The sequence below is a fragment of the Leishmania infantum genome, chromosome 36 (assembly GCF_000002875.2).
Source record: "Leishmania infantum JPCM5 genome chromosome 36".
NCBI lineage: Eukaryota > Euglenozoa > Kinetoplastea > Trypanosomatida > Trypanosomatidae > Leishmania > Leishmania infantum.
This window is the reverse complement of record NC_009420.2, coordinates 679,586-706,180: the sequence shown is the minus strand read 5'-3', so window position 1 is coordinate 706,180 and position 26,595 is coordinate 679,586. Positions and strand designations below refer to the sequence as shown.

Sequence of the window (26,595 nt, the reverse complement as noted above, 5' to 3'; positions counted from 1 at the left end):
CAAAAAGGCACAACCTCAACAAGAAATAAATATGGCGTCGAAGCATGCCTATTCGAGAGTGCGTCGGCCCTTGACGAGCTCTCTTCGACTCCGCTGCAATCCTGTCTAGCGTTGTGGAGAGCGCTCATGGGGCTCGATCCACCTTGCACGCACGTGCTTGCCCCCTCTCGTTCGTGAATCCGCCGCTCCTGTCACATCTCTGTTGTGTTTTCCTTTGCTTCCCTCGCCCTCCTTGCCTACCCGCGTCTCTCGCTCCATGTGAGGCGGCTCGTCTTGTGTCGTGTGCATCGCTCTTCTCCCCCTTCTCCATTTCTCTGCTCACTCGCGCGCAAAGCACAGCATTGCCGTTGAAGGGAGGTCCACTACGCGCAGGCGCGCACCTGTGGTTCCTCTCTTCGCCTGGCGCGACTACAATACAGAATTCTGAGGGCCGCGCAGCTCTCACCCCGGTCTCCCCTGTCTTGCACACGAAGATTCACAGCACAGCACAGCATACCACACACTCCGAGTTACACGCACTCGCGCATACATTCTCAAAGGGCCCACGCGACGTGCGCCGTAGGTAACCCCTCTTTTCCTCTTTCTGCTACTCCCACTCCCACTGCCTCGCACACAATCAAACACACACACACACACACACACACGCAAATACAAATCGATAGACTGCGACGTGCGCTCAGCAAACATGGGCATTGCTGGGTTCTTTTTGTGGTTGCAGCGATGGTACGGCGACTGCATCGACAACATCCCACAGGATGTGGTAGATGCTGCCTTCAAGGGTCAGACGCTTCCGCACAGCCATGCCAGTGCGTACTCGTACGACAACTTCTATGTGGACATGAACGGGTTGATTCACCCCTGCTGCCACGATACGGCGCCGCTGCCGGAGCCAGAGAACGAGGAGGAGATGTTTGAGCGCATGTTCGACCAGCTTGACCTCCTCGTCAGGGTGGTGCGTCCGAAGAAGTGCCTCGTGCTGTGCGTTGATGGCGTTGCCCCACGTAGCAAGATGAATCAGCAGCGCAGCCGTCGCTTCCGTGCCGCAGACGAGCGCCTGGAGAGCGACGCCATCTCGAACGCCTGTGCAGACCGCATTGTCTCCGAGTATCACCTTCCCCGGCCACGCGTCCGGGAGCGCTGGGACCACAACGTCATAACCCCGTCCACGGCGTTCATGGAGCGCGTCGCCCTCGCGCTTGAGTGGTACATTATGAAGAAGCTAAACGAGGACGCCGCATGGCGCCACTTGACGGTCGTCTTCTCGGACGCGCACGTGCCGGGCGAGGGCGAGCACAAGATCATGCAATACATCCGCGGCCTGCGCTCGCAGCCCGGCTATGACTACAACACTAGCCACGTCATTCACGGCATGGATGCCGACCTCATCTGCCTCGGGCTGTCGACGCACGAGAAACATGTCTGCATCTTGCGCAACCAGCTCACCGAGACCTTCCAGCCAGATCACAATCGCTTCTGCTACTTTAACCTAAGCACGTACCGCGAGAAGCTTATGCAGGACTTTTCGAACATCGAGGGCATGCAGTTCGAGCGCGTCGTGGACGACTTCATCTTCCTCTGCTTCTTCGTCGGCAACGATTTCTTGCCGCACGTGCCGCTCGTGTCCATCAAGACGCGTGGCATCGAGATGCTCCTTGACCACTACGTGCGCGACTTCGCGCTGCACGGCTACTTGACCCAGCTCGGCGAGGTGGACTACGCCCACCTGCACATCTTCCTCATGAACTTCACTTCCAAGTGCATGATGAAGCTGACGAAGGAGTACTACGGCGTCGTCCGCGCTAAGGAGCGCGCAAAGCAGCACGTTGAGGAGCGCGTCACCAAGACGGAGGCTCAAGTATCGGAGGTGCTGGGGACCTTGCTGCCAGATCGCAGCAACGCACAAGAGGTCAGTGACGCGTTACTGGCGCTCATGTCATCTGCGCGGAAAGAGCGCACCCGCCTCGTCGTGGACAAGCAGCCGCTCGGGTTCTCCTACCTCGACAAGGCGTACCGCGACGCGTATTACCAGCATAAGTTCGGCTGGGACCCGTCGGCCAACCGTGCCGCCTTCGAGAGCCACATTCGGCTCTGCTGTGCCGAGTACCTGCGTGGGTTGCAGTGGGTCATGCGCTACTACACGAAGGGGTGCCCGTCGTGGGAGTGGTACTTTCCGTACCACTACGCCCCGCTGCTGCAGGACTTGGCGGCGTTCACGGCGACGGTGAATGTCGAAATGCGCATGAGCGCTCCTCTTCATCCAGTAGAGCAGCTGCTGGCGGTGCTACCGCGGCTGAGCGTGCACGCCCTGCCCGAGGAGCTGCACGAGGCCGTGAACGACCCCAAGTCCGTCTTGGGCAAGTTCTACCCCGCCATCGTCGATGTCGACTTTAGCGAAGCCAACTTCTCGTACCAAGGGGTACTGCGTATTCCCTTCATCAACTGCGAGGCCCTCAGCAAGGCCTGCCGACAGCTGGTTGAGTTGGAGGAGGACTTTGGCAGCACATTCCTCTACTGCCATGAGTCCACTTCACTAGCGAAACAGCTAGACGCTCTCACTGGGCCGAGCAACAGCGCATTGCCGCTGGCGACCAGCCTGGCGCCGCCGGTGATGCCGATCCCCGCCTCGGTGGCATCGACGATGCCGGTTGCCGGCCGAGTGGGCCGCTATGAGGCGGAGTGGCCTCGACACGAGGAGCTGCAGTGCCCCGACCCGGGCATGGCCAAGTCCACGCGCTACGGTGGACGCATCAAGTCGAACCAGGTGAACCAGTACCGCTACGAGCTCAGCACACAGGCCGACTACCGTCCCGTGCTCATGGGCGAGGAGAAGGCGACCAAAAACGGGGCGGCGGCGGCGGCCGCATCGAAGACGTCCAAGCGACTGGAAAAAGAACAGTCACCGCCGCGGCACCGCAAGCGGGGTCGCGACGCAGACCACGTCGTCAACAGTAACGACGCTAAACGCAAGAGAGGCTCCAGCCGGCACGACGACGACAGGGACAGGCGCGAGCGCCACCGCAGCAACGGCGAGAGGGAGCAGAATGGCGGGAGCCGGCGCCGCAGCAAGGACGTCGACACGTGTGGGGCCTCTTCCTCCTCGCCTCACACCTCATCTTCTAAGCATCGCTCCAAGGAGGGGGAAAAGAAGCGCTCGCAGCACGAGACTGGATCTCGCGAGAGTAAAAGTGAGGCTCACCCCGCACCCTTGTCTTCGTCATCTCGACGCGCCAAGAAGAGCCGCGAAGCGAAGAAGGAACTGCGACCGTCCGAAAAGGTGACGCCGGCCAAGCCGTCGCGGCACGCTCATCGACAGCGGCGCGCGTGAGAGAGGAGGTTTGCTTGAGAGTCACTCCACAAGGAGGCAGCTGTGCTTTGCCGCGCGTGTGTGTCGGCCATGCATGTGCGGAGAGGCTCGCGTGTGCGCACGGCGCCGTGGATGCTTGTCAATCGCTTCCGGCGCTTTTGCACGTTGACTCCTCCGATACCCAGCAACGCTTTGCGCGCCGAGGTGCGTGTACATGCGCGTGGGCAAGTTGTGCTGTCGCTGCTGCTGCGCTCCGGCGCTCCAAGTAGTTTGTGTTGTCGTCGCGCTCGTTCCGCACAACCCTCCTCCATCGCCCTCCCTCATCGCAGCATCACCGCATCCCTGCCGTTTCGTGCCCGCTCCTCTTTCCTCGCGGGCATTATGAGTAGCCTACAACGAAACGAAGAGCGACAGCAGCGATGCGCGTAACAACGACATGCGCGACACGATTCGTGTCGCGCAGCAAATAACGCTGAGCTCCATGGACTGAAGTACCGCTGATCTCGCTAAAGCCGCCTTTGCAACGCTGCCTCTCCCTCCCTCCGACACCACAGGCTTTGTGCGCGTGCACCTATCATTGTTGTGTAGGCACCACGTCTACACAATGACACTTTCAGTCAGGGCTATCGTCGTGTAACGCGCGCGGAGAGGCTGCTCATTAGCCACTCCCCGATCCAAGGCGTTACAGCCGTCGTCTCAGCCCCATCAACCCGCCTCGTCCCTCATTCTTAGTCCTCGCCACGCATCCCTCCTCTCCACGCGGCTACTATCTTTTTCTCTCTCTCTCCACATTCCTGCGTTACTGCGTGCTTTCTGTCTGCGCTTCAAGTCGATTGCAACCGGTTGGGTGCCGAAGCCCGTAGGCCGACAGCTGCACACGCACGCACACACGCACACACACACACACACACACACACACACAATCATACGCAAAGACGCTCACGCCCGACCACGCCCACTCGCACGCACTTGGTCTTCTTGAATCGTGTTTGTTCGTATACATTTTTACTTTGCATCGGGGTGCGTTCCCCACCCCTTCCTCACCCGCGGCTCGCTTTCGGGATTTCCGGAGACACAGAGGGAACGACGACGAGCGGACCTTCGCTCGTTTGCGCTCCCCCTTCGTCCATTGCCATCATTGCCGGCGTGGCGATGCCGCTGCTGCCTCTCTCTTCCACGCTCACGAGTAGAGCGTGGGGGGATCCCACTTCGTCCATCACCGCCTTCAAGGTGCGCGAGAAGCACGAAGCAGGCATGCGCCTGCTACAAGGTGGGCTCGTCTATGAGGCAATCCAGCTCTTCCAGGAAGCGTCCTTCTTCGACGCCGAAAACGTACGGCCCATCGTGGCGCTCGCTGAGTGCTACGTCTTCCTGTGCGACCTGCGGTCCGCCGTTCGCTGCTACCGGCGGGCACTGTTGTCGCTGCACAAGAAAGATATGGATGACTACTGCCGCCGCGCTAACGAAAACCTGACCGACACTGTCGATGAGGTCTCTGCCACTCACAGCTGTCGCGTTGACGCGCCGAACTCACCCGAGAGGACGTGGCGGAATGGTGGTAAAACGCGTTCCTCTGACGTTCCAGATGATATGAGAGGAGGGACATGGGAGGCTCGCCTGAAGACGGCGCAGGACCCCGCGCCTGCATCCTTCCAGTCTGCCGGAGGTAGCAGTCCGTCAGACTGCTCTATCCAAGGCTTTGCGGACGGCCTACATTCAACGGAGATGGCCGCGCGCTTCTCCGAGCAACAGCCTTCTCTAGCGAAATCAGTCGACTCGGCTGCGAGCGAGGTTCCAGCGACGACGCTGAGCCTACCAGCACCAGGTGCAGCGCCCACCCTGAAGGACATACGCGCGCGCCTTGCGGGAGTGCTCGATGCCCTGGGACTGTCTCTGTATCAGCTCGGCAGCGTCGAGCAAGCTCTCCGTTGCACCAACGAGGCCCTGGAGCTGCTGGACGCCGCCGCACGGGTAGGCGAGGGTGAGGACGAGGACATACCCTCGAGCAAGTCGCCACAGTTCCTAGTCGACCCGACGATTGCGCTACATCGCGGCGTGTACCTGATAGCGCTGCAACGCGACGAGGAAGCAGAGGCGCTGCTTGAGGATCACTTCGCCATCTTTCCGCGCTGGCGTCCTCAGACGGCCGCGCTTCTGGTTCAGCTCTACTGCAACCGCCAAGCCTTCCGCAAGGCGCGAGTGCTGCTGGAGGCGCAGGAGGAGAAGGAGGCGTGTAACACGGACTCGAGCAAGGCGCCGATCGAAGTCCACGGCAACGTCCATGAGGGGCTGTGTAGTGCACGACGGAGGACTCTGGCCCCGTCGCTGCCGTCCAGCGCGGACGCACTGGGGTCGCTGGCGGTCGCCAAATACCTCTTCACCGAGCTGTATGCGCGCTACCGCACGGCAGCGCTCGCGAGCAACGATGAGGCCAGCATCACCCGCTGCCTCAGCATTTACTCGAATGACTTTGACCTGCTGTTCCGCCGAGCGCAGCTGAGCGTCGCGGCGGGGAAGCACAAGCAGAGCGTCAAGGACCTGTTCCGCTGCGTGCGAGAGACGAACGGTGAACACAAGGAAGCGATTGAAGTGATGACGACGGTGCTCTTCACGATTGGCTCCTCCTTGAACGGCGAGGCCGAGGTTCAGGACGCGGTTACCTACTACTCTGAGTCGCTCAAGTGGCGCCCGGACAACGTGCTCGTGCTGCTGGCGCGTGGCGACTGCTATACCAAAATGGAGTGCTTTGAGGAGGCGCTCGCGGACTACGAGGCGGTCCTGGGCTTGGAGTCAGACCAGCGTGACGTGCGACAGCGAATCGCCTCGTTGCACGACCTGTGGGGCCGCAAGCTCTTCGCCCAGAACCAGCCGGAGCAGGCGGAGGTGGAGTTCACCAACGCCATCAAGACGGACGGTCGGAACCCGCAGTTTTACTATCATCGTGCTCTCTGCCGCCTCAAGCTCGATCAGGGACGCTACGCGTTGCGCGACGTGCTCTCCTGCAAGGAGCTCCACCCCACCGCACCGCACCTTCGTGCCTTTATTGCGCGGTACCTGGAGCCGGTGCAGCCGCCGGAGGCCAGCCAACGCCGCAACACGCCCCACGCTGCCAAGAGACGGGCTGCGGCGGCCTCAGTGTGTGCGGCACGCGCGCCGCCACCACTTAGTGACTGCGAAGAACTGCCCGCGTTGCAGCGGAGGCGTGATAGTGACACGGCCGACACCTCGTTGCACCCCGCCAACGGTGGCGCCTCGACAGCAACTGGCGTGCTTCCCAGGATCCAGCGCCGGGCATCGTTGCAAAAACGCTCTGCCGTCGTGGGGTGGGTGCAAGGCTGCCAAACGACGCTGCACCGACGTGAGACAGGGGTGCATGCCCCCGTGAAATAGGATGCATGTGTGCGCTGTTTGTGCGTATGCGACGCGGTTTTGCGCTGTTTCAAGAGTAGGGAGAGAAGAGGCAACCCTCCTCTTGCCCTCTCCCCCCATCCCCCCGTGCGCACAACTGTGAACACCACGATAACGAAGAGGTAAGCCGAGAGCTGGTCCCTGCAGTGTGCCCCTTGTGCGTCTACCCCAACCCCAACCCCGCCTCTCTTCTCGCGTGGAATGTATAGTGTGAGTAGTAGTGGCGTGGGCCTTCTTTGTGTTTCTCATCTCTTACTTTTGCATCCACTCGGAACCGAATCTGTTCTGTTTCTTTCTTTAGTGTGTGCGTGCTCTCTCTTCCTGCAGTGCACACAGCTGCCGACGTTTGCTGCTCTCGTAATCCACTGCACCTCAGTCACTGCTGAGCCAAGTACGCACGCACACAAAAGAGCAGTGAGCAGTGCTTGCTGTGGTAAAGAGAAGAGCGACACCTCACCATCGCCCTTGCGCTGCGCTTGCCTCGTCTACTTCGTATTGCGGAGTCAGGGGCACGGTAGCGCGCTGCAGCGGACCTGCCGGACGGCGCGCGACGAATGCGCGTCGTCTTTTTGTCTCGTTCACTCACAAACTTGCCTCAAGGATGTGTATCGCCGCCGGAATCGGTCCGAGGACGTTGTGGCGGCGGCCCTGCTCCATCCTCCTCTTGTCTTACGCCCGCCATGTTGTTGACGGCCGCATCTACTCTTCTCCCTGCACCTCGCTTCGATGACCATACTGTCCAACGCCCACTCTCACCCGGCGCGCATCGCACCGCGTGCTACTCATATCAACGACAACGACGACAGCATGCAAACGACATACAAGATCGTCGTGTATTACCTCTCCCCCTCTCTCCACTGTGGCGGCCGCAAACGTTACATCGAACGCGCGCTCGCTGTTGTTTAAAGTTCGCTTCCTTTCAAGTGTCTTGTGCCGTGCACGACAGACTTTTCAGCGAGGCAGAGGAGCAAAAAAAAAAGAAAATGTTCCGCCGTGCCTTGGGAGCGTCTGCGGGGCGCAGCCTTTCTAGCATCTCTGCAGCGGTGTCTCGCCGCAGCTACACGGAGCTGTCGCACATGAAGTTTCCGGTGTATTACGGCGCCGTCGGTGTCGTGCTCGGGTATTTTGTAGTGATGTGGATTATCTTCCTGCGCATGGGCAGCAAGCACACCGCCCGCTCCGAGTTCAAGAACGACTACCTGCGTGTGTGGCGCCGCAGGCTCGGCACCGGCTACCAGTGGGCCGATGCTTGGGGTCCGCAAATGGACACCTTCTTTAAGGACCTTCCGGAGGAGGTCGAGTAAGTAGCGGATGCGAGGCTTCAGAATTAGCAGTTGTGCTCGGATTCACGACAAGCGATGACGACAGGAAGAAGACTTTCGTGTTGGCTAATATCGGAAGCATTGCCGCTTCAGCATCTATCACGCGCAGACTCGCTGGTCTCTGTCTTCTCTGCACAACGCCTCACGTGTTGCCTCTGCGGCTAAGAAGGGCGCTGTAGGTGATGACGGTGTGCGTGGTTATGCCGTGGGCCAGCGAATCCTTCAAGTGATCCGTGCGCCGCCCTGATCGTTCATTCTTCTTCGCTTTCTGACGACTCCATGAAAGGAAAACACACACGCACACACGTCGCTCGGTTTTGTCGCGGGTTCCTGACACCGGTGCGTCTGTGCAGATGCGTATGGGGTGAGGTGGTGTGCCTGCGTGCGTGTCTCCAGGAAATGTGCGCATGCGTCCTCTTCCTTGCCACGCGTCCGTGCGCACGGGCGCGCTCGCACACACGGTGTGGGTAGGAAGGGGGACAGAAGCAGGCCCCGCTCACTCGTGCTCTTCTTTTCGTGCTAGTAGACAGTATAAAACAGAAACGTGCAAAAAGAGGGAGCGTGCGAGAGGTGTAAAGTTGGGGGGGTGTTGGAGAGAGCCGTAGCCTTCGTTTATTGCTCTTGTGTTGGCGTCGTTAGTGCTTGTGCATTTTCTATGATGATGTGGGCACAGTTGTGCGTGTGTCTGTGCGTGCGTGTGCGAGGGAGGTGCGGTGTGCGTCTCGGGGTTCCTCTCTTCTCCCTCCTTTGTTTTCCTCCACTTGCACATCTTTCTCGGTTCATGTAAAACGGAAAAAGAAAAAAAGCAGAAACCGTAATAGTAGCTTTCTCAACAGCCAACGATGCTTGTGTGTGTGTGTGTGAGCGAGCGTGTCTTTGCATTTGCCTCCTCCTTGCGTATGCCTGTCTTCCGGTGTATACCTCCTTTTTCTTATAGCGAACTGCGCCGACTCAAACATGGACTCCGTTGCTGACGCACGTGCACAGCATTATGCAGACGCTTAAACCCCTCCCCCCGACGAGGAGGCGAGTAACGTCCACTCCTTTTTGTGCATGCAACGCCGCGGACATACGTAGACATAGGCGCACGCACAGTATGATTGGGAGAGTTGTTGAGCTGGGTGTGGTTCTTTAAAGGTTTTCTCTCTTCGTGCTGTCTTTGTTTCCTCTCTATGTTTCTCTCTCTCTCTCTCTCACTGTTTGCTTGTGTGTTTCGTCTTGGCGGCCTTCTCTCCCCACGTGTGACGCAACTCTTTCTCCTCCATCTATCACAAACAAAACGAAAAACGGCGCAGTAGCGACGCGAACGGACACATCGCACCGCATCACGTAAAAGAGGCACAAAGGGCAACGAAAAGGAAAGAAAAAGTGCCGCATCACAGCACGTCGAGGAGGTGGTGGGCCGGCTCTGGAAGACGTGTCTCTCGCGGCTGTCGTGCTGCATTTCCTGGTCCGTATCACGCTCCTCTTTCTTCTGTAAGGGCGCTGCGCGATGCATGCTCACGTGGGACAACTTCAGAGGCACAAACGAAAAGGAATCGAAACGGAGACGTGTTGCACGCCCCCCCCCCTCTCCCTCCCAGTCCACTGCACCCGCAGCGCCATCAAGAAATGGAGCATGGCAGACACGGTGAAAGAAAGGTAGAGTGGTTGTGCTGAAAGCCCCCTTTCGTTCTTCATGGACGGCAGCTGACTCTGCACTGGCGTGTCTTCCTCGCTTGCTCCGTTAGGGCTAAAGGATACACACTCCCATCGTTCTTGTTCCTCTGCTTTCCTCGTTTTTGTTTTTCTTCACCGTTGAACTCTTATCCACTCCGCCACTCCATCTTTGTGGTGGTCTCTCTCCGCCCGCTTGTGAAGTGCCACGACCACCTGCCCTCTCTCTCACTCCGCTACCAGTCGGCAAAAGTACAAAACAAAACGAAAACACCGCTTCGGGTGCTCTTCGCTCTCGAGCTTGCTACCAAGACGGTAGGGAGAGGGGGACGGGGCAAAGACGGCTTTCTTTTCGCTCTCTCTCCCTGTATCCTTCCATCAGCCACCGCTTCGGAGCGGCGTGCGCAGACGAGGGGAGCACTTATCAAAGGGAAGCTCACATCTGTGATTGCGGGCGCTGCTCTCTGTACTGGGACACATCTCAGAGGACACTCCTTGGCCACCCTACCCTCCCCCCTCCCGCATGGACTGCTACCACAACCAAGGAAAAGCACTCGTGCCCCCACTAGTGCATCACCAATGTCGAAGCTGTTCCGAACGGTTGGTGCCAAGGGTTTCCAGCCCTTCGATTGGGCTAACGCGGCTCAGTACGCCTCGGGTACCACGCCCATGATGAGGGAGCCGGCCTGCTACATCAACGGCGCGTGGGTCGCAAGCGCGCTCTCGGACAAGACGGTGACCGTCGAGGATCCGTGTACAAACCAGATCATCGGGGCTATTCCATGCATGGGCTACGCGGAGACGACGGCCGCTATCGAGGCCGCCAGGGCTGTGTTCGAGAGCTGGAGAGAAGTCATGCCGCGTCAGCGCGCCGCAGCGGTGCGGCGCTGGGGAGAGCTCATGCGGAAGCACTGTGACGTAGTTGCAAACATTCTCTCTCGCGAATCCGGCAAGGTCATCGCGGAGGGAAAGGGTGAGGTGCTGTACGCGCAAGGTTACGCGGACTGGTACGCCGGCGAGGCGGAGCGGATCTACGGCGACATCATCCCCGGCCCTCGCCCAGGTGTGCAGACGACTGTCTTCCGGGAGCCGGTCGGCGTTGTGGGCATCATTACCCCGTGGAACTTCCCGGCAGCGATGATCATGCGTGCCGCCTGCGGTGCCATCGCGGCCGGCTGCACCGTCGTACTCAAACCTGCCGAGCTCACCCCGTTCACGGCCATGGCGCTTGCCCAGCTCGCCGACGAAGCCGGCATCCCGCCAGGCGTCTTCAACGTCGTCGCCGGTGATGCCCCCAAGATCGGCGACGCACTCGCCGAGTCCTTCGACGTGCGCAAGGTCTCTTTCACCGGCTCCACCCGCGTCGGCCAGCACCTCTACCGTCGGTGCTCCGAGACGATGAAGAAAGTCAGCATGGAACTTGGCGGCAACGCGCCCTGTATCGTCTTTGAGGATGCCGACCTGCCTCGTGCCGCTGATCAGCTCATCGCCGCAAAGTTCCGCAACGCGGGCCAAACGTGCATCTGCGTGAACCGCGCGCTCGTGCAGGCGAGTGTCTATGAGGAGTTCAAGAGCCTCGTGGCCGACCGGGTGCGCGCGCTGAAGGTGGGCAACAGCTTTGACCCCGCCGTGAAGGTAGGTGCCATGATTGGAAGTGCCACGCTAGAGCGCATGACTCGCGTGGTGGAGGATGCTGTGGAGAAGGGGGCCACGCTGATGGTGGGTGGAAAGGCTGTGAAGGGCGGTGGCTACTTCTTCGAGCCGACGCTGCTCACTAACGTGCCGCACGACGCAACGCTGTGCTGCCACGACGAGCTCTTCGGCCCTGTTCTGCCCCTTGTGCCCTTCGACACGGAAGATGCTGCCGTAAAGATGGCCAACGACACTCGAGCCGGGCTGGCCTCGTACTTCTTCACCAGCGATTACCGTCGCCAGCACCGCGTTGCGCGGGCCTTGCGCTACGGCATGGTGGGTGTCAACGACAGTGCCCTTTCTAGTCCAGCGGCTCCGTTTGGCGGGGTCAAGGAGAGTGGGCTCGGCCGGGATGGGTCCAAGTATGGCATTGAATCCTTTGTCGACATCAAGTACGTCCTCTTCTCGACTGTCTAGGGGGCAGGCGTGTCCAGGCGAAGGGAAAGGGAAAGGGCAAGGACGAGGGGTTTCGTGCAGCTCACGTAGCGCATCCTTGCTCTTGCTTCCTTTTCAGGGAGCGTGCCCTCGCCTCGGCTATCCTTCCATTGATTTCGCGCACACTGCACGTCTCGGACGCACGCGCACACCATCTTCCTGTTCCACGGCGCTTGACTCTTACTCATCTTCAGAGTCAATTCCGTGCATCTGCGATGATTGTCGACCGGAGGGACACGCGCCTAGGCACCCGCGCGCGCGTGCCCTTTTCCTCCTGCCTCTTTTGCGTATCGCTGGCCGCTCCTCCCTTTGTCTTCCACTTTTTTTTTCGTATTGCTTGTCTGCCCAGTTTTGCATCCCCTATCGTCTGCCCTCTTCGAGTACCTTCGTCGCGCGCTTCTGCCTCCTCTACCCGGTTATTATCGCCTTTATCGGGCGTTGTCGCAGGGAGAATCACCACCACTTCTTCCCCCCCCTGTTCGACCTTGCTCTCTCCTGTGAAAGAACGAGCGAGTTGCTCTCTTGCCCTTGCGCGGGAGCACCGCATATGCAATCTCTTGCTCTCACGCACGCAAACACACTTCAGTACGGCTCCCAAGGCTGTGATTTGGGGGCGCTGTGGGTCGCCCGCTTCTTTTGTGCCAGTAAGCCCAAACACGCCGTGGCGAGGCTAGGCAATATATACAAGCGTCTTGCAGTTCACCTTCGCTACTGCCCATCCACTCCTCCTCCCACGTGCGCCTCGCAAGCCCTGTGCCTCACGTGGTTCATTTCCATCACCGTCTTGCTCTCTCTCTCTGCCGTTCGCTGGATGTGCTTCTTCCCGGTGAAAGCCTACTGTTCTACTGCTTCACCTCATTCGATCATCTTCCTCTCACCTCTGTGCTGTAGAGTTTTCTCTCCTGACGCGCTCGGCCTCGCACGAATCACTGCATCATCACCCTGCCCTTAGTATCACGGTGCTTCCTATCGCCTTCCAACTGCTCGTTCTTACCCTCTGATTCTTGGCATCTAGAGCTCTTTCGCCCATTGGGCGTGTGCGCTTCCGAGCATCGACGCTCTCACTTAATCGCTTCCCTCTTTTCGCGGTCTTGTCCTCTCACGGCGACATCGTTGTTTCGCGTAAGGCAGGCCCCCTCTTTCGTACCTCTCTCTGCGTGTGCGTGCCACGCCTCTATCGCTCATGTATCCATGGCTTTCACCTGACTTTGTTGTCTTTCTATTCTCTGCAGTGCTGTGGTACTTACCCCCGCTTCTCCTTTAGAGCTGCACACCGGTGCGCGAGCGAGCAAGATGCCTCCACGCTCATCGCACGCCGTGGTGACGCTGGCTGCAGCGCTGCTGCTGGCGATGTTTGCCTGCAGCCACTCGGGCCACGCGCTATGCCCCTCTAACGGGAACACCCACACAGTCTACGTCACGTCTAACATGGGCGATAACATTTGGTCCTTTGACACTCTCGGCAACTACCTCGGCCCGGTGCTCAACAAAGCCTCTTTCCCACCCGGCGTGCGCGTCGACAAGCTCCGCTCCATGCGCTTTGGCCCGCAGGGCCACCTCTACGTGTCCAGCGCTCGCGGCTCCTACAGCCGCGTCTTCGCCGTCAGCGGCAACGGCCTGCTGAACGGCACAATGGAGGAAAACTGTACCCGCGACTACCTCTTCACCGTGATTGAGCAGGACAAGGAGAACCCGTTTCTGGATCACCCGTACGACATCACCTTCCACCCAGCGACCGAGGACATGTACGTGTCGAACCAAAACTCGGTGACCGTCACGCGGTACACGCGCTACCGGACCGCGGACGTGACGCCGAAGGCCGGCGCCGGCGGATCTCAGCACGCCTTCTACCCGGCCTGGAAGCCGGCCAAGAACGTCAAGGCCGCCGTTGAGGCCGACGAGGAGACGGTGTCGGCGGAGGAGACGGTGTCGGCGGAGGAGACGGTGGTGGCGCCGAAGAACATCCCAGACAACTCCGGTCTCTTTGCCTCGTCGTGGAGCTCGTCCTACTCGATGAGCTCCGTGCGTGGCCTCGCCATCTCGCCGCTGCTGCCGCGCGCGCTGGTCGAGGGCGGCGCCCCCTCCGGCGTCTTCGCTGTGACAAACGAGTCGACGATGTACTACCTGCTCGTGTGTGACGTGTCGAGCAACACCGTGCACGTTTTCGACCCCGAGAGCGGCGAGCGCCTCTTTGGCTTAAACGTGCCGTCCCCGATTCAAGTGATGTTTCCGAACCGCTACTACATCAGTGACTCGTCGTCGCTATCCGTCTCCGCTGCCGGCGTCCACACGCAGCGCTTCGACGTGCCGTACATTTACGTCACGAGCAAGGAGGACGGCATGGCGTACATGGTGCGCTTCTCCTCCCGCCAGGGAAACACGAACAACAACGGCATGCAGGGCGGCGCCTTTGGCGAGGACTTCATCCGGGCACATCGCCTCTATACCATCAACCACCCCACCCCACTGCACGCGGCGAGCGGCATCTACGAGAATTCCGCCCGTGATGTGCTGCTCATCGCCGATCGCAACGGCCGCCGCATCTACTCCTACGCGTCTCCATTTCTGACCGACTACACAAGCGGCTACGGACCTTCTCCGTTCCTTGGCTTCTTTGTGAAGCATCTGCCGGATCAGCCGGAGTTCATCATGTCGACGCTGCTTGAGCACCAGGAAAACATCCCGTTTTGCTATGAGCTAAACAAGGACGGAAAGTTCCGCTACGTTGCGCTGTGCACAGCGGCGTCGATCTGGTCCGTCGCGCTCGCGCTCGTTCTCATCCTGGTGCCGTCTTTCATTGCGTACCGCCAAATCCAGAACTGCATGTACGGGCAAAAGCAACAGCGACGCCAGCGCTATCTGGATGAAGATGCGAGCGCCTTGTATGGGAGCGGCAGTAGCTCGCCGCTACTTGGACGCCGGGCGCCCAACTACGGCTCTGCCTAGTGACTCCGGCCCTCGTGGCGAAAAACGGCAGAGAGAGGAGGGAAAGGGAAAGGGAAAGACGAGTCGTTGCGCAGTTCTCGCTCGCTGGCCGGCGACTCTTCGCCTCTCTCTCGCTCTCGCTCTCTATCCCTCGCCAGCACAACCCCACCAAAAGAAGCGTTTCACTCTTTTCGAATAAGGGGGAGAGAGAAGAAGAGATGGCAGCGGCGCCGCGAGGAGGAACATGTGGCAGCGATGCCATAAGGGATTCGGGAAGGACTCGCGCGCGCCCCCCTGCAGGGGCTTGTGCATCCCATATATTGCCTGCCTTCTCCCTGTCTCTCTGCCAGTCCCGCGCTGATCATCGCGCATCACTTTCTCTACTCGAGCAGCGCGTCTTTCTCTCCCTCCCCCTCTTCCTCCTTCTGCATATAAAAACACAGCGAGAGAGCAAAACAACAGAAAAGGGAGCGTTGGGGGGGGGCCGAAACCAAGCGCGCACATATAAACGGCATAACGTTTTGTGTGCGAAGGTCAGACGACGCTAAAGCAACGCGAGTACCAACGTCGTGTTGAAGCTTGATGAGGGACGACTGCTGCTCGCGGCGCCAGTGGTGGCCTTCTTTCTCTAATTGTGTGCGTTCAGTGTTATCGGTGCCTGTTTGCCCGTGCGCGTGTGCGTGTTTCTGTCGGTGTTGAGCTGAACAGCCTTGTGGCCTTTGATCGTTGCGCCCATGGCTTCCACTAATTCGTTGCCCTCGTGTGTATGTGTGTGCGCCTTTACAACTTTCGTTACTCGCACACTTCTCCCCCTCTTTTCCTTCCGATTCACCTGTTTTCGCACGTCTCCGTTGCAGAGGCGAGCGGGAAGGACGACAAGCGAACAACACAGCAAAAAGAATCGAGTACTTGCACATACAGGTGTGTGTGTGTGTGTGTGGCTGGTGGTGGTGGTTGGGGGGCGGCAAAGCAGGCCAGCGAAGGGCGGAACAGCACGCTTTTCTGCCCTTTTCCCTCTTGTGCCCTTACTGCACTCCACATCGGCATCTGTTCACGTGCGATGCTGCGGGAACGCGCGGCAGGCATGGGCATCACCTCCCCTCCTCTCGTGTCTCTCTCTCCAGCTGGTGGCGACCGTCACTGCCGTTCCGTTTTGTCTTCTTCCTATCTCCAGCCTCAGGACAGTCACTCCCGTTGCACGGACCATGAACCCATGGACGCTTCGCACTCGCTCTCCCTCCCTTCCTCGATCTGCTTTGCTACTGCCTATCGTTGTCGACCCGATTTCTCTCATTCTTTTTTTTTTCTCGGTTTCTGCCTCTTGGTGCGGTCGCACTCGTCGCCCTCTCGTCTTGTGCAACTGCGCGACATCCCTCACTACTCTGCTTCCACGAAACCATGCGTACGCGCGCATCACTACCTTCGAGCAAGTGTGAGGAAGGAAGAAAAAACGAGGTGCACAATAAGCCACCCATACACACTCGCGCGAAAGAGAGGGGAGGGGGACAACCAAACCGGCGTACGCCACTCGTTCACAACGATCAGGGAGACTGCTGACTGAGCGTGTGTGTGTGTTCCCGACAGTGCCCTTGCAGGGGCGGCAGCCGCAATGAACCGTGCCTCAGTGCGTCTGCTCGGGAACTACTCCCGAACGTCTGGCGCTCAACAGCACTCACAGGCAGCACACACGCCGTCTTTCTCGACCACTCGTTCTTCTTCTGTTCTCGGTTCGTTGGTGCGTATGCGTAATCAGTTCCATCGACTGCGACACGCCCAACAGCAGCAGGCGATCGCAGCTGTGTTGGCGCGGTACCAACTGCAGCCAGCACTGAGGACGCCTGCACCCTCCACTTCTCGGGCAGCAGGTCAGATCGATGGGGACGATTCGGTCGGTCAAGAGGGCAGCGGTGACACTGGCGGCTCCACCGCTTCGTCTGTTCTTCAAACCGCCATCATCCTCTGCACCGAGGCGCTGCGGCTTCTTAACGGTGAGGTGCGCTGCCGTGATAATCTTTCGGATGTGCCGAAAAGCTCCCCTATGTACGGGTCAGAGATCGGAAAGCTGCTCAACATTGCCGCAGCCTTTGGCGCCTCTACTACCTTCCCTCGCGTGCAGCACGCCCTTCATTGGATCAAGCTCAACAAGGAGTCGCTGCAAACTCCTCGGCAGGTGATGTCGCTATGCATGCCCTTGCTCAACTTGGGCGATGGACGGACGGCTGGGGTGGCGTTTGTACTCGAGGAGCTTTACGAGCCTCTCCTGCTTGCGCTGCAAGACGTGGCCTCCACCTCACTTGAGTCAGCAGCGGAGTCGGCAGACAACGCCCCCAGCGATGCTACGGCTGCCGTGCAGCAGCATCTGGTGGCCATTACGTCCGCCATGGGTATGGTGGCGAAGTGGTCCAGTCTGCGGCTCGGCAGCAAGTCGAAGGACTCGCTCACATCATTGCCTTCGGAGGTGCACACGGCAGCGAAGTCAGATGCGACGGCCGAAGAGCTGGATAAGATGCTGAGGGTTGCCGAGGCGTGTGCGGCAGCGCTCAGGCGCCAGAGCGACCGCTGCCGTGGCACCGGCCCCGATGAGGCTTTTGCGGCGATGGCGCACCTGTCCCCGTCCGACGTGCTGCAGTGGATTCAGTGCCTCCATGGGCTCGAAAAGATGTACGCGTTGGTAGCCCCCACACTGGGGGTCTCTCGTGCTCAAGCGGAGACCGCATCGCGGCGCCTTCTCCTGTGCTACCGTGCCTTGCTTCCCTTGACACAGCGCACCCTGGAGTTGACCGGCGGAGGTGGCGGTGCGACTGTCGCCGCTGCGAGCAGTACCACCTTGGCAACGGGGGCGACTGCCGCGAACGTGCGGGTGACGGATGTGGTGGAGCTCATTCAGGTGGGCTTGCAGACCAGCATTGAACCCACCCATGTGGACCTAGCGCTTTCCTACGGTCTACAGGCACTGCCCGGGGCACTGGCCTCAGCCACAGTCAAAGATCTCAGCGATGCCGCGCAGGTCGTGAACAAGGTGCGACAGAAGCGGCCGTCCGCTCTCCCAGCACCGCTGCTGCTCTCTATTCAGGCTGCCTTTCGTCCCGCTTTATTTCTCTTGCGAGAGACGCACGCCCTGCAGCTCCGCGCGTCGGACTGCGGCGTTCTTCTTTCGAGCCTTTCTCGCTGGGAGGAGGTTCCGGGGGTGACGGTCAGCGCCGACATAGTCGAGCTTCTATCCCAGCGCTTCGGGGAGCAAATGCACGTCGTTGGCGCAAGCCAACTTGTGCCCTTTGTGGCGTCCCTTGCTCGTTTCGAGGAGCGGAATCGCTCGCCGCAGCGTGGCGGTGCTGCAGGTCACGCAGTTGAAAATGCAGCGGTGCTTGACGAGGATATGGCGGGTGACGGTGCTCAACTGGCCTACTCAGGCGTCGCATGGAAGACGTCAGAGGGCCGAGCAGACGGTCTCACGTCCTCACCGGTTCACGGAGCACGCACCCGCGGTGCTGAAGGGGTGCGGTACCGCTTCTGCACGACTTCACGTGTTGTGTCGCAGTGCGTTCAGCGCGCCATTGTCCTGGCCGGCGACATTGAGACCCCTGGTGATCCAGCGGTACCCCCGCGTCTTTCCGCCGCGGATGCAGCGCAGCTGCTGACCCACTTTGTGCAGCTATCCGCTCCGCAGTGCGCGGACTTCTTCAACAAGGTCGAGCCACTGCTCGTGCCGGCCATGCAAGGCAGTGCCGACACGCCGTCCCCCGCTTCAGCAGCGATCCGCCTGCGTGTAGTGACGGGAGACGCCGTCCAACGGTTTGTGCGGTACGCTGCTCAGCAGCGAGAGCACACGTGGGCACAGCGCACAAATTCCACCACGCAGGAGACCAGGAAGGAGGCCTCTGTCGTCGAGGTGCGACGCGCTACTGCCTTGCTAAGCGGTATGTCACGTGATCTTACCAAGCTCATCCGCGAGGCTGCTACCCCGAAGGATCTGGTGCTGGCGTGCTCGCTGTTGCGCCGTCGGCTGCTGGACAAGGGTGCAGCGGCTGGTGCCGTAGTCGACGGCGACGAGGGAGCACGGAAGAAGCTAAAGAGCACCAAGACAAGCACCGCCGTCGCGCGCGCGCGAACGCGAGCGTGGACGCGAAAGGAGCTGGAGCTGGCTACCGTCTTCGCCGCACAGGCGGCGAAAATGGCACCCAAATGCAAGGGCGTAGAGCTGGGTGCGCTTGCCAGCGTCACGTCTTCCCTGTGCACTGCAGGCGTGCTGCCCCGGTCAGTGGCACAGGAGTTCATGCGCGCCGTGTGGGCCCGCTGCGCAGCCGGGCTTGCTGTCGCCTCGAGGGGCGAGGCCGCGGGACCAGAGGCTGCTGCAGCGCTTACGCTCAGCTTGGAGAACTGCAAAACTATCATGGATGCGTCTCGCTCGGCCCACCTGGCGCGGACCGTGCCCCCGGTCATTTTTTTGGAGGCCTTTGCCGCCCAATGCAGTGAGCTCCGGGAGGGGCGTTTGGGCGTGGTCGGCGGGGAGGAGTCGCCCTCGACCGCGCGCGGGACGGCACGAGCGTACGCGGAGGCGGTCACGAAGCTGCGCCGCACCGCGGACTTGGGGCGGTCACTCGTGTCCTACTTCGGGTCGCTGCGGCCGTCTCGCGGCGCGGCGGAAGGCGACGCGGCGATGCAGAGCACAACCTGGCGAGAAGCCCAGGTAAGTGCGCTAGAGTCCTACCTCGAGGTTGCCCACTCTGTGGCGGAAGCTTACGCGACGGAGGCCACGCTCTCCGAAACGTGGTGGGCCGAGTTGGATGGCGGTAGCCCGCCGCCGATGCCGCTGGAGCTGCTCAGCACAACCGCCAACGTGATGGCACAGATTTATCGACTGTTGCACCGCCGCGTCGGCTCGACGAAGCGAGTCAGCAGCATACCCGCAACGGCGCCGACCGTCCCCGACGAAGTGCCGGACGCAGAGGGCGATGTTCTGGACGGCAGCTTGGCCGCGGTGGATGACGCCGGAGCAGCGGTTCTGTCCGAGTTGGAGAGCAAAGTGCTCGAGGATGATGTGGAGCCATCGCTTCTCGTCGACGACTTGCCGGCAAACCTTTCCACTGCCACTCTTGACCAAGCAGTCCATGACATTCTGGGACTGCTGGGCGACACGATTGTGGCTCTCGCCAGACAGCAACAGCAGCAGCTCTCTTCGAGCGTCTCTGCAAATGTGTCGGGCGAGACAGCCACAGAGGACTACGGCGGGCGGCTCACAACTGCGCCAGGTCATGCCTTGGTGCAGAACCCAAAGCACCTCCTGATGCTCTTGCGGGCCTTCGAGACAGTCGATCACCCGCACCCGGAGATGCTGTACAGCGTGTTGCCGGAGCTGCGCGGCTGCGCTGACCGGCTCGACCCCTTGGAACTGTCACTGCTCATTCGCGCCTTGACGCAGCTAGGCGCGTGGAACAGCCGCCTGCTGAGCGCGCTTGCCACCGCCGTGGCGTCGAAGATGAATCAGTGCGAGCTGCGGCAATGCTACACACTGCTGCACGGGCTGTGCCGATCTGGCTGCACCAGTCCAGACACGTATGTGGAGCTGCGGTCGACACCGCACAGGGACTGGGATTCTGGCCGCGGAGGTGCCTCGAACAAGGCGGCGGCGCAGGAGCCGTTGCAGCGTTTGGCGGAGAACACGCTGCTCCGCCTGGACGCATTCGTGCGCACCAAGGACGCCTTTATGTCTCTTTCGCGGACGGCCGCGGTGGCGGACTTGGTGGGTGTGGTAAAGGCCCTGCGCTTCTTTCACGCGCCGCCGCCAGCGACATACGACGCTTTCGTGGTACTCGCCGTTCGCAGACTCGCCTCTCAGGCGAAGCTTCTGTCGCTCGGAACGGTTGTGCAGCACACCATGGCGCTGCTCAACGCCGTATCGGAGCTTCGGCAGCCGGAGCAGCAACGTGTGTCGGCGCAGGCGTTGTGGACGGTGCTGCGCCGCGCGTTCGCGTCGTCGACTGAAGCCGGTGAACCAGGAGCGTTGACAGCAGCCGCGGGGGATGCGTTCGCCGGCGTGCTGCACCTGCCCGCGTGCTGGGAACTCACCCGATTTGCCGCCTTGCATTCCTTGCAATACGGCCGAGAGGCGACGCGGGATTTTTTTGCACCTATCGCCGCCTCAACCACGGAGCAGCGAGCGGTCAGTTGCGCACATCTGACTCAGACGCGTCTTGCAAGGTTCATCGACACGTACGCATCGGACCTCACGGCCCACACACGCTCACCTTCACCTCCCTTGACGGCCGCTGAGCGGGCTGCTCTCCGTCGATATGCGCTTCACGCCTCACCGTGCTTGGTCCGCGGCGATCGCGAGCTTGACGTCTACATGTGCGCACCCCTGAAGCTTGCTCGCTTGATCGCGGACGGTGACCCAACCACACTCGTGCACGCTGCCACTACGGCCGCTCCGGCAGCGCAAGCGAGGCGGTGTATACGGCTGCTTGCGTGTCTCCTCCGCACCGACTTGTGGCCTCCCTCAATCTCGGCTGCGACGGCCGACACACAAATGCTCGTCGCTGCGCTGCTGCGGCTGTGGACGGCGGCGGAGCTTCACGGCCTCCTGCGACATTCGCCAGGCGCCTTCTCGACAGAGGAGTTGCTGGTGCTGGCGGCTGCCGCCGATCGTGTGCACCAGCACAGCGTCGATGCCGGCAACTTGCAGGACGACTTTGCCGTGACTGTGCGCCAGCTGTGTGCTGCCACGACGGAGTGGCGCCTGCCTGCTGCCGTGGATGCTTGGATGCTGTTCGCCATGCCCTTTATGGCGAGCTCGTCGATGCCGTCAGCCGCGCTGACGAACTTCAGCGACGAACTCTTCTTGATGCTTGTGGCGAGCGGCGACGTGCTTGTAACGAGGTTCGCGCACGCACAACGGTCATGGGCTACGCGTGGGGCACGAATGCTGCCGGAGCTGCTGCGTCTGTTTCGCGGTCCTGGCCAGCTGGATGTGGCCATGTTGCAATCGGGGGCTGTCGGTGGCGACACGCTATCTTTCGCGCTTCCACAAACTGCCGCCGACGCCCCGGCCGCAAGGGCACGCTTTTTAGAGATGTACAAGGAGCTGCTCCGCTGCTTTACTTTGTGCCTCGCTTGAACTCACGGAGCCGTGCCTGGGTAAGCGCTCTTGCGCGTTCATGGGCTGTTGGCTGATTGCCGTGCTTGCGTGTGGGTGTGGGTGTGTATGTGGGGGTGGGGCGGGGGGTTTTTCCTCGTCTAGTGCGTTTCGCATTGTCCCCCTCTTCGTTCACCTTCTTGCACGGTATGCGAGCCTCCGGAGGCGCCCTTCACATCATAAAGCGGCACGCACATACGGGATGCGGGCGGTGAAGAAGGCAGGAAGACGAGGCAATGGCTGCCGTCTTCGTCGTCCTTCCTTCCTCGCAGCTTCTCATTCGCCATCGATGCACCGCATTTCTCTCTGGATAGTGCGGCTGTGTCTGCGGTGCGCACCCACACCGCACGGTGTTCGATGATGCGCAGACGACCGTCTGACGCCTACACCTCTTTAGCGCACCTTCGTGCTTTCTTCATCAGCCGTGTGCATCAACTCATGCTCCGCCGCGCACGGCAAGTGCCCTTCTTCTCCCCCGCTCTTCCTCATGCTTCTCGTGCGTTTCCGCCTTCGCTTCTTGACTCCTTCCCCTTCGGCCCCCCCCCCAAAAAAAACCTTGCGCCTGCCATCTCTGCTGCGCGCGGTGGTGCGAAGGGAAAAAAGAAGCGGTGCACTTCTCTGTCTTGAGTGTTCTCACGCCTCCCCTCCCGCCGCCGTGCTCCGTCACGGTGTCTCTCTCTCCATCTCTCCTTACCCTCCCTCCTCCTCGCAGTCTCATGTGCGATTCGTTTTGTCTCTCGCCCCTTCTCCGGATCGAGGACCGAAAACGGCACTAGAAAGGAAAACAGAGCCGTCGTCACACGCGCTCTTACTCTCATGGCGGCCAAGCCGACCACATGCGACGCAGGCGAGGAGACATCGCTTATGCGCCAGCTGGAGCTGCTGCTGGTGCCACTGCACCACCGCTTCCGCTATCCGCTTCCGGTGCCGGCTCACTTCACGGCGGGTGAGGGGGACGGCGCCTCGATTGCTGCTGCTCTCACGCGTGCACCAGGGTCGCCTGCGCTTGCTGGCGCCGGGGCGACAGGTTCGTCCTATGCCGATCCGGCAGGCACCGCGGCGTCGCACTTCGCTGGCGACTCGGCACAGCTCAGCGAGCAACAGCAGGATGAGCGACTTCATCGTTCTGCTCTGCGAGTGGTGGAGGAGCATGTGCCCGACTTGCTAACGTGGCAGGCGCGGGTGCAGCGCGGCGCCACGCAGGCGGGAAATTGCTATCAGGTGCTGGAGCGGGTGCGGAGCAGCGTGTCTGCGATGCAGCGCGTGACGGAGTCGGTGCAGAAGCAGAGCGATCATCTCAGCCACAACGCCTCTGCCATGATGGTGCGCAAGGCGAAGCTGGAGCTTGTCCGCGATGCCTTGGAGCAGAACTTGGCGCACTTCACGCACATCGACGACCTATGCAGGGAGGCAGGAAACCCCTTTCTGAAAGCCGGCTCGGCGCGCTTCTCTACACTGCTGCAGGACATCGCCAAGGAGATGGAGTTCCTCTGCACCAACACGCAGTACAAATCTGCCAAGCCGTACGCTATGAAGCTCGCCGTGGCACAGCAGACGGTCAGCGCGACGTTGAAGGACGCGGTGCGGACGTCGTTTCGCACCATGGAGGCCGAAACGCTGGCCTCTCCCGCCTTTCGAGCTGCCACGCAGGTGCTGCAGGAGGACAGCGCGATCCCCAGCGACAGCCCTCTCACCAGAGCCTCCACGTCGCCGTCGACGGTTTCGATGCCCGCGACAGCAGCGCCGCCGCTGCAGCTGCGCCCGCATGACGTGGCTGGTTCTTTCGAAGAGTTCCTCGCTGCCGTGAACGACGTATTTGTGAAGTCTGGAGACAGCTTCACGTCACTGCGGCGCATGGCCGAGCTGCGGCAGGGCGGCTTCGGCTACTCCGGGGCGGAGGCTTTTGGGGAGGAGATGCTGACCGCTGGCGGCCGACTGGAGGCGGATCCTGGGATGCGGGAGGTGATGAACTCCTACTGCGAAGCGCGCGTTGGCGTGGTGGTGCCGCTGCTGCGCTACTGGCTCACACTATGGTATTACCTTGACGCGCAGCGGAACTCGCAGGCCGACGCGAAAATTGTCGGCAGCGTCGCGGCTGCGGCTGCCGCTGTGGGGGCGAAATCGCCGGCTGACACCGGCGCTGCTCGGCATCAGCTCTCCGGCGTCGCGGAGGCGCACACACTTCCGCAGTTGGCCGAGCACATCTGTGGACTGCTTCAGCGCTCCCTGGCTGCGGAGTCGGATGTGCTCGCGCGGCTGTGGCTGAGGGACGACATCGTCTCCCACCTTCTCCCGAGGCTTGTGCCCAGCATTGCCGAGGAGGTGTACTACATGTTTCGCTCTCGGCTGCTGTGCGTCGACGACGTCGGCGAGCTGTCCCGCACAGTCGAGAGCATTCAGCGTGTGAGCCTGCTCCACAACACTGGCGTCCAGGACTCGCAAGTCGTGTCGGACCTGTGGGTGCGTATGATCCAGGACACTCAGGAGCGTCTCGTCTTCCGCACGAGCGTGTACCTGCGACAAACGGTGTCGCGCTGCACCCCGACGCGCGAGATCGCCAGCGTCTACCTCCGCTGTGGCACCGATGCGTACACCGCCGAGCCAGCAGCGTCCACCGGAGACGCCGCCCAGACGCGAATGTTTTACATTCCTGGTGTCGTGCATGCGCTCAAGCTGCTCGACTGGCTGTACCCGACCCTAGAGTTCTCTGTCTTCTCGGTGTTTGCGGAGGAGGCGGTGCACCACAGCCTCGACCTCATCCGGCAACTGATGAGGCTGATGCGGCAGATGGACTCGAGCGACACGCTGCGAGACTCAAAGGCGTTCCTGTGTCAGCTGGCCCACCTCCAGCACCTGCAGGTGACGCTGTCCCACGTCGATGCGAACATCACCGTGGTGGAGAAACACATCAGCTTAGCGGCGCTGCGCAACCGGAGGCTGGAGCTGGAGCAGTCCTCGCGGGAGTCGAAGAAGGAGGTTGAGATGGACCTGCTCAAGTGCAGCGAGCACCTCACGACGGCCATGTTTGCGTTGGTGACGCAGCCCGTCTCCGGTGCGGCGAAGAAGAGCGAGGCAGAGCGCATTCAGCTCGTTTCGGAGATGAAAGGGCGTGCTGCGGGGATGGAGCGCATGATTGCCTTCTACGTGGAGCATGAGGAGACGCAGCAAGACTTGATGCATTTGTTGCGTGAACGCGTTGCAGAGCTCGCGGCCGAGATGAGTGTGGATGTGCACGCGGTTCCGGCGGCTCCAGTAAAGACGGCAATGTCGGAAGCGGAATCTTCCACGCAAAACGCTCTACAACGCTCTGCGACGGAGGTGGGTGTAGCACCTCCGCCACCAGCGTCAGCGCCGCAGCCCGCAAATACGGCCGCAGGTGACAGTGCCGATTCGTACCACGCCCCTCCGCAGTCTTTCGCAGCACCAGCAGGGGCAGCGCAGCCCGCGGCGAGCGCACCGGTAGCATCTGCCGGCGCTACCGATCAATTCGCTGCGTTGCCAACCCACGCGCCGAGGGCCCCTCCAGGGTTTCCGAGCCCTCCCACGGAGCGCGTGACGTACGCGTCGGCCCCGCCTGCCACGACCGTCTGTCATCAGTCGCCGTTGCAGGACTACGCAGCACCGACAGCTCGAGCACGTCCCAGCACTCAAGACGGCACGGACATTATCTGAACGAGCGCGTCCGCGCCCGCAGCTGTGAAAGCTAGGGGAAGGAGAAGGGGGAGGGGGTTACGGTGGCATTCAAACGGTCTTTGCGACCATTACGTTCTCCATGTGCCTGCGTGCGCGCGTGCGTGTGCGGTGCGCCGGTGAGCTTTGTGTGAGCCGCGGCCATCTTCTCAGGTGCTTTATGGTCATGTCTGTCTGCCGCTGTTGGCGGTTTCGCGTATTCATGTTACCCTCCCTCTACCCATGCGTGCGCGGAGGTCGCTTCTGCAGCCCAGCCAAGGAGACTTTCACGCAGAGGCGCGGGTATCTCGCTCTCTCTTCCCCGTCGCGCTTGTGCCAAAGAGGCAGTGGGGCAGCATGTCCCGGAGTTCACGCGCGAGAACGGCGCATGGCCTCTTTTTTCAAAGGGGTGGGGAAGCGCGGGAAGCCTCCCTTGCCGTCACGTCTCTTTGCTACCCCTGTCTTCCGCATCACATCGCATGCTTTCGCTGCCTCTTCGCCCGCATCCCCCCGCTTGGCGTCGTTTTCTTCGTCTCACACTTCCTCTTTCTCTTTGCACTCGTCTTTCCATCTCTCTCTGGTTCTCTCTCTTTATTCCTCGGGTGTGCCTCACAGCCTCTGGCCCTTGCAGGGGTCACAGCCTCGCCTTTGAAGTCGCGCAGTGCCGTTCCTCCGTTTCTCTCGTACGCATCAGGCTTGGCAGGTGCACTTCTTTTCCTCTTTCCTTCGCATCGTTGTGCTTTGGTGTGCTTGCTATTTCACGGAGTTCGTCTTGCCTTTCACTCGGGTGGGGGGCTCGAACACAACGACAGGCATACACGACGACACCAGCAAAGAACTCCTCCCTCTCCTCCCCAAAAAGAAGGCCGCCTCTCCGTCTTGGAGAACCCGCGACGCGTGCTTGGGGCGACACTGGTGGCGAAAGGCGCGCTTGCACTCACATAGCTGCAAACGTGCAGCCGCCTCACAAACGGAAACATCGTTCCTGTTTTTCGAATTCTTGCCCCTCATCTCGGTCTCTCTCCGACTGATGTATCGCTGTTGCTCCCCTC

At 60.9% G+C, this 26,595-nt stretch overlaps 7 protein-coding genes across 7 annotated transcripts; all 7 read left to right on the top strand.

The window, feature by feature from the left end:
- Nucleotides 1-685: 685 nt before the first annotated feature.
- LINJ_36_1870 (putative exoribonuclease 2) lies at nt 686-3,325 on the top strand (the record flags this gene model as incomplete). Its single annotated transcript, XM_001469732.1, has 1 exon — nt 686-3,325. The coding sequence occupies one exon, from the start codon at nt 686-688 to the stop codon at nt 3,323-3,325; it is 2,640 nt and encodes an 879-aa protein (XP_001469769.1).
- A 1,131-nt stretch (nt 3,326-4,456) lies between these two features.
- On the top strand, nt 4,457-6,694 carry LINJ_36_1860 (conserved hypothetical protein; the record flags this gene model as incomplete). Its single annotated transcript, XM_001469731.1, has 1 exon — nt 4,457-6,694. The coding sequence occupies one exon, from the start codon at nt 4,457-4,459 to the stop codon at nt 6,692-6,694; it is 2,238 nt and encodes a 745-aa protein (XP_001469768.1).
- A 1,001-nt stretch (nt 6,695-7,695) lies between these two features.
- On the top strand, nt 7,696-8,016 carry LINJ_36_1850 (conserved hypothetical protein; the record flags this gene model as incomplete). The annotated part of the gene is made up of 1 exon (XM_001469730.1): nt 7,696-8,016. One exon carries the CDS (start codon nt 7,696-7,698, stop codon nt 8,014-8,016), a length of 321 nt encoding a protein of 106 aa, XP_001469767.1.
- Nucleotides 8,017-10,269: 2,253 nt separating this feature from the next.
- On the top strand, nt 10,270-11,799 carry LINJ_36_1840 (putative aldehyde dehydrogenase; the record flags this gene model as incomplete). The annotated part of the gene is made up of 1 exon (XM_001469729.1): nt 10,270-11,799. The coding sequence occupies one exon, from the start codon at nt 10,270-10,272 to the stop codon at nt 11,797-11,799; it is 1,530 nt and encodes a 509-aa protein (XP_001469766.1).
- A 1,311-nt stretch (nt 11,800-13,110) lies between these two features.
- LINJ_36_1830 (conserved hypothetical protein) lies at nt 13,111-14,763 on the top strand (the record flags this gene model as incomplete). The annotated part of the gene is made up of 1 exon (XM_001469728.1): nt 13,111-14,763. One exon carries the CDS (start codon nt 13,111-13,113, stop codon nt 14,761-14,763), a length of 1,653 nt encoding a protein of 550 aa, XP_001469765.1.
- A 1,588-nt stretch (nt 14,764-16,351) lies between these two features.
- Nucleotides 16,352-21,856, top strand: LINJ_36_1820 (conserved hypothetical protein; the record flags this gene model as incomplete). The annotated part of the gene is made up of 1 exon (XM_001469727.1): nt 16,352-21,856. The coding sequence occupies one exon, from the start codon at nt 16,352-16,354 to the stop codon at nt 21,854-21,856; it is 5,505 nt and encodes a 1,834-aa protein (XP_001469764.1).
- Nucleotides 21,857-22,690: 834 nt separating this feature from the next.
- LINJ_36_1810 (conserved hypothetical protein) lies at nt 22,691-25,546 on the top strand (the record flags this gene model as incomplete). Its single annotated transcript, XM_001469726.1, has 1 exon — nt 22,691-25,546. One exon carries the CDS (start codon nt 22,691-22,693, stop codon nt 25,544-25,546), a length of 2,856 nt encoding a protein of 951 aa, XP_001469763.1.
- Between the last annotated feature and the right edge of the window lie 1,049 nt (nt 25,547-26,595).